The sequence below is a fragment of the Apaloderma vittatum genome, unplaced genomic scaffold (genome assembly GCF_000703405.1).
Source record: "Apaloderma vittatum isolate BGI_N311 unplaced genomic scaffold, ASM70340v1 scaffold12597, whole genome shotgun sequence".
NCBI classification, from domain to species: Eukaryota; Metazoa; Chordata; class Aves; order Trogoniformes; family Trogonidae; genus Apaloderma; species Apaloderma vittatum.
Window position 1 is genome coordinate 84,743 of NW_009726756.1, and position 6,000 is coordinate 90,742.

Consider the following 6,000-nt stretch of genomic DNA (forward strand, 5'->3'; position numbering starts at 1 on the left):
GCCTCAAATGCTTAAACAGCTTTTGGTCTTCTCAAGATAACTAAAATGCTGCATGTTCTACAGCAGCAAAATATTGGGCATGGTCACCCTGGTGTAACCATAGGCAGGAGGTGGCACCACATGTGGCCTCAGGATTCAGGAATCTGGGACTAACCCCGCATAATTATGCTGTCCCACCCACATCAGCTTCACATGCTGCCCCATCACACCCCCTCTCAGTGTGGCTGCTGACCCCTGTTCTCACCAGGCAGTATGAACTGCCAACTTTGCCTCTCTCCTTTGCTATTCTTCACTTTCTCTCTTAGATTGTTGCTGGTAATGTGCCCCAAGTCAAATCCATACGGACCATGCACGGCTCCGCCGTTTCGTTCAGCTGCAGCAAAAGCCATGTGGTGAGTGATAGCGATGCTGGGCTCTGCTTTCCAGCTGAGCAAGTGTCTGTGAGCAAGCCACGGGGCAACCGATGCTTCATGTTGGTCACTGGCAGGAGTGAAGGCAGAGCCGGGATGCCTGCAGGCTGAGACACCCACCTCTCCTGGCTACAGCTGAGCCTGTAGAGATGCTCGAGATTCTGCAGCCAGCTGGCGGGGAAGTGCGGAGGCATGTGGTACCTGCACAGGCACTTCATGCTGACCACATGGTGCCATGACCCCACAGAGCGTGTGTTGCGTGGACAGAGGCTATTTCTTAGGAGAGATGCCATGAAAAGTGGCAATTGGGAAGAGTGGCCAAGGACACAAGGGATGATTTAACCTTTGGGTGGTTCAGCCAGGATGCAGGAAGTGCCAGGATCACAAGTTGCCTTCTTCCTTTGGTAGGGGGAGCTTCTTGTGGGCAACGGCGATGCTGCCATCATCCAGAGGCACATGGAGTTCAATGGGGGCATTGCTCATGGCATCGATCGGCTGTTGGAGCCACCAGATCTGGGATCTCGGTGTGATTCATTCGTCCTTGTTGAGCTGCAGGTGAGCGTGTGCAATGAGGCCAGTGAGGATCTGTGCCACCTCTTGAACCCCATGCCTGCAAAGAGAGGTGTCGGGAGGGCTTGCTGCTCTTACTCAGCAAAGCTCCAAGCAGCTGAGAGAGACAGAGACATACATTGAGTTGTTGTGAGATTTCTTTCTCCCTTCCACAGGGATCTACAGAGAGCTGCGGACTTTGTGGCTTCGAGCCACCCTGCCCTACTGGCTCCGTTCAACGGGTAAAGCTCACAGCTTTGTCACCAAGAAGTCCTGGCCAGATGATAATACCCACACACCCCTCAAGTTTTAGCAGCAACATGAAGGCTGGCCTGCATGTGGCGAGTCACTCAGCTTGGTCAGCTCGTGCCTTACCCCAAGTCATGCAGTCCCAAAGGGCAGGAGCTGAGCTGAGCAATGGGGGGTCAGGGGCTCCAATGGTCTTTGCTTGGTCAGTCCCAATATGGGTGAGAGCAGCTGCAGGGATACTGCAGGAGCTCTGGGTGCTTTATAGCAACAGAGCCTGGCCTGGCTGCTGAGACGGACCAGGGATCAGGTGGTGAGCAGCCTTGAGCGGCAGCGGTTAAACTCCACTCTCACTGTGTTGCCTGCTGTCTTTCTCTGCTGGGCTTCTGGCATGTTCCTGAGGGACATCTGTGCCTCTTCTGTCAACCAGCCCCATCGCATGTTGGGGTTACTCATGCATCTGTTACTTGTCATAAAACTGAATGAGTGGCACAAGAAAAGTAAAGGAAAGACATCAGTGACCAATATGGCAAACTCTGTGTTTTGCCTGTTTTCTCACAGGGGGACACCAGGCGCTGCTACTATTATGGAAGCCAGCTGTTGAGAAACACTTTCCTGTTTCACCGCAACTCCCTGTTGCGGCCGGCCTGGCCAACCCTCACCGTGGGACCCCTTCAGAAGACACTTCTCTTCCAGGGGGCCTCTGAAGCGAGGCTGCAAGAGGAGCTGTGTATCCTCCCAGTGGGTCCCTCAGTGCTGTGCAAACCACTATGGCCGTGACTGTCAGGGTAAGGAGCTGCACGACCCTTTCCTGCCCTGGTCCTTTCTCCTGTGGGAAGGTGGCATCACTGGTTCAGCACAGACAGCTGGCATCCACGAATGTGCTTCCCTGGAGAAGGGTGGGCAAAACCCCAGGCAGGGAGCCCCAGTCTGTAGAGGGTGCTGGGAACGATCTGCTGGGAGTGCAGGTCACTCACTCCTAGATGTTGATGCTCAACCATTCCCCAGCATCTGCACTTTGTGCCTGGGCAGCCGTCATGTCCCTGAATGATGTCTGCTGCGTTAGCGTGGGCCAGGCCAGCGCAGATGGAGCACATGGCAGCGGAGTCTTCCTGGGAGGGAAGCTCTGCCAGACTTGTTCCTCTTGCCCCAGTTCCTAAGGTTTATTGTCATGGGATGTCTCCAGCACTCACTCTCCAGACTGCTGAGCAGGCCCTGGTCTGAGCATCCTGTAAGCAGCAGATGATGTGGCACCAGCACAAGGTCACTTTGTCACTAAGGTGCTCCATTTGCAGCGTGCCCCGGAGGGCTGGAGGCACCGTGTGGTAACCGTGGGACCTGCGACGACAAAATCGGTGGCTCAGGGAGATGCAACTGCAGCCAGGCTTTCATCGGGACCAGCTGCGAGCTGTGTGCACCGGGCAGATACGGGCCGGATTGCCGAGGTGAGGGGGAGGTGTGGGGTGGCAGCAGCCCCCAGAGGGTTTGTGCAGAGGTGGCTGCAGCACATGATGCTGCCAGGAGAGAGGTAAGTGCTGGACTGACCTCTTTGCAGCCTGCAGCATGGAAATCATGCTGCCACCTATGCATTCATCCTCACAATGCTAAGGTCAGACCTCTGGGGCTGGGACCATCCCTCCCTGGGCTTTTGGCTGAACAGATGTTAATCCAGCTGTGATTTGAGAAGGCTGGGTGACACATGCTAGGAGCTGTGGCCAGTGCAGGCTTGCCTGGCCTCACCTCTGTACAATGGCCCCAGGGTCAAAGGCCCTTTCTCTTTTGTCAAGCACAGCTGTGAGCCCCAGTCTGGCAGAAAGTATTAAGTATTTTGAACTGAGGGAGAAATCTGTAAGTTGTGATGATCCCTGTACAGAAAGAGCTTCTACTGGGACATGGTCAACAGGGACCTGTGCACCTCTGAGGCAAAGGAAAAGAGAATTCTCCGTCCTCTCATCCCAAACTGGGTCTTCATAGGTTCTCCAGAAATGTTTTTGATGGCTGTATGTTTTCAGGGACTCAGAGTGAAAAATAAATCTTTAGAAATGCTCGGGGGAGGGAAATGATGGGAGTCTGTGTATGAAGAGAAGGTCCCCATCCTCCGTGAAGGGTGCATGTTGCAGAGACAGGGGCCAGGGCCAGCAGCAACAGGAAGGGATGTGTGGGTACCGCCATGCCTGCCTTCATGCACTGCCCGTGAGCCACATTTCTGCCATGTGGCTGTCCCTCGGCCTGCCAAGACAGATGCTGTGACAGTGTTTTTATCCATTCCTCACAGAGTGTAACTGTACTGAGAATGGCGTGTGCAATGGAGGACTACACGGCGATGGCTTCTGCTTCTGTGCCGAGGGCTGGACTGGAGACCGCTGTGAAATCCGACTAGGTGAGGGATGCCAACGCCTACCAACTGCTGGTCCCTGGGACCCGGTGCCGTGCAGCCGTGATCCCAGTAGCTGGATTGTTCAAGCAGCCAGTCAGAAATTTCTCCAAAAAGGAGCTCTCAGGTTGTGGGGCTGATCTTGAGATCTGGCCTATGATGTTAAATTTCACAAGGGTTGGGGTGGTGAGCAGGTAGAGGATTAAAGCTCCACTTGATCATGATCAAGTTCCTGAGCTCAGAGTTGCTCCAAGAAGAGCTTGAGGATGAGGTGAAGGTCTGGCGTCTGTCTGATGGAGTTCTCTGCATTTAGCCGTCTGCAGAAAAGCACAGTGGGGGAGAGGGAGGAGTGTGGGGCAGGTGGCCTGGGGCAGAGGCTGGCAATGGCAGCCATGCCCATGTTGCCACGGATCGTTCTGACGTCTGTGTGTTCTGGTTTCAGTCATGACACCCACCTGCTCTCCACCGTGCCACCCCCAGGCCATCTGCCGTTCCGGCAACCTCTGCGAATGCAACCTGCATTATGAAGGAGATGGGAGAATGTGCTCAGGTAGGAGGGAGCCACGAGGGGCTGGGGTGGAGGGCTGGTGAGTGAAGGGGAAAGCAGACAACCCAGCAGGACAACAGGTGACCATTTCCTGATGACAGTATTGGTGTGATGACTGGCAGGACAGACAGACCACGAGGACACCTAGCAAAGTGTTTTTGTTAATACTTTAATCCCTGCAGTGATCGACATGTGCAGCCAGGACAATGGGGGGTGCGCCAGGCATGCGCAGTGCACACAGGTTGGCGTGAACGTCTCCTGTGCCTGTGTTCCCGGGTACGGAGGCGACGGCTACGTCTGCGACCCCATAGACAGGTGTGCGGATGGCAGGAACGGGGACTGCAGCCAGCACGCCAACTGCATCAGCACCGGGCCGGTGAGTACCTCCCCTAGGTCCGGGGAGATCCGCATGCATGTGGCTGCCATGGGATGCTTCAGGTTGCTGGAGGACAGCGATGAGACCATTCCCCTGTTACTGCAGTCCCCAGGCCTGTCCCTCCACTCCTGTCTCCTCAGCTCATGCTGTATGTCCTTACTGCCAAGCAGGGCATCATCCTGGTGATGCCGCGCTGAGGTAGTTTTTCCCCATTGCTCTGTCTAAGAGGCAGTGTCAGTTGTGGCATTTCTGGACTGTTTTGGGGGCTCTGGAATGGTCCTTTGAGGATGATCCTGGCCATTTTTGCAGAGGAATGGGAGCTCCTCGCTGCAGGCCAGGAGATGGGACTGGGAGCGTGATGTAGCACAAGAATCACGAGCCACATACCTCGAATCTCAGCTGTCTTTCCAACAGCATGTGACAAGGAGTGAATGTGACATTTTGTTTGTTTGTTTGCGGTGGGATGTGATGGTAGGACAAAGGCCACGTGGCCTTTCATAGCTCTATCATAGTCCTGGCAGGCTGTAGGTGTTCTGAAGGCTCATCCTCATCTTCACAGAGATACAGGATCCCCAGCTGGCATCTGCGTGTTTGCACTCACACAAATGCCGTCCTTCCTTTGTGCTGCAGAACGAGCGGCACTGCGAGTGCAAGCGGGGCTACGTCGGTGACGGGATCCAGTGCCTGGAAGAGGTTGTGCCCCCCACAGACCGGTGCCTGGAAGACAATGGGCAGTGCCATCGTGAGGCCATTTGCACTGACCTGCACTTTCATGGTGTGTGTGCCTAGCCCTGCAGTGCCAGGAATGCTGTTCCATGGAGAGGTCATATTCCCTCACCCTTCACCTTCTGGCTGGGGCACCCCTCAGGAGTGTTGAAGGGTGGGACAGCCAAGGGGCCAGGGACTTGTCTCTATAGCTTGGTCTGGTTTTCACATTCCCCTTTTCCCATACATGTCATGTGGGAGGATGAGACATCCTTGTTTGCTCCTGGGTGACATGTGAGATGGCCTCTGGTGGGATTACACTGCCAGCGAGCACTGTCTCCCTCGTGGAAGGCGAGAAGCTCAGAGGAAGCTGTGCTGCATCCCACCTTGCCCCTCACCTGAGCATTGTCCACATCCCACCCTCCCGTGCAGCGCAGAGCACACTCTCTTGGCGGTGCTGCCCGGGCTCATACAGGGCACCCACATGACTGCCCCGGGGAGGCTGCTCACTCTCTAGACTGTACTGACACTTCCTGGCCTTGGTGTTTTGCAGATAAGACTATGGGCGTGTTTCATCTGCAGTCACCCCAAAAAAAATACGACTTCACTTATGAGCAGGCTCAGCAGGCCTGTGCTGCAGAAGGTGCTTCCCTGGCCACTTTCCGTCAGCTTTCAGCAGCGCAGCAGGTCAGGTTCGCGATGCAGAGGTCGGGCAGGGGCTGGCTCCATCACCCCGTGGGGTGGGGACATGCAGTGCTTCTCCCTGGGCCCGGTCCAGCAGTAGCAAGCCCCA

General features: G+C 55.5%; 1 protein-coding gene across 1 annotated transcript in view; it reads left to right on the plus strand.

Moving 5' to 3' along the window:
• Positions 1-6,000, plus strand: part of STAB1 (stabilin 1) — a gene marked incomplete at its 3' end in the record, with an annotated part of 48,920 nt that overhangs the window by 41,242 nt on the left and 1,678 nt on the right. The window contains exons 50-60 of the mRNA XM_009873403.1: positions 306-392; positions 819-965; positions 1,136-1,201; positions 1,767-1,840; positions 1,902-1,993; positions 2,501-2,650; positions 3,481-3,585; positions 4,022-4,129; positions 4,309-4,502; positions 5,133-5,277; positions 5,761-5,894. Of these exons, the coding sequence (XP_009871705.1) occupies positions 306-392; positions 819-965; positions 1,136-1,201; positions 1,767-1,840; positions 1,902-1,993; positions 2,501-2,650; positions 3,481-3,585; positions 4,022-4,129; positions 4,309-4,502; positions 5,133-5,277; positions 5,761-5,894 (1,302 nt within the window). The remainder of the gene's footprint in view (positions 1-305; positions 393-818; positions 966-1,135; positions 1,202-1,766; positions 1,841-1,901; positions 1,994-2,500; positions 2,651-3,480; positions 3,586-4,021; positions 4,130-4,308; positions 4,503-5,132; positions 5,278-5,760; positions 5,895-6,000) is intronic.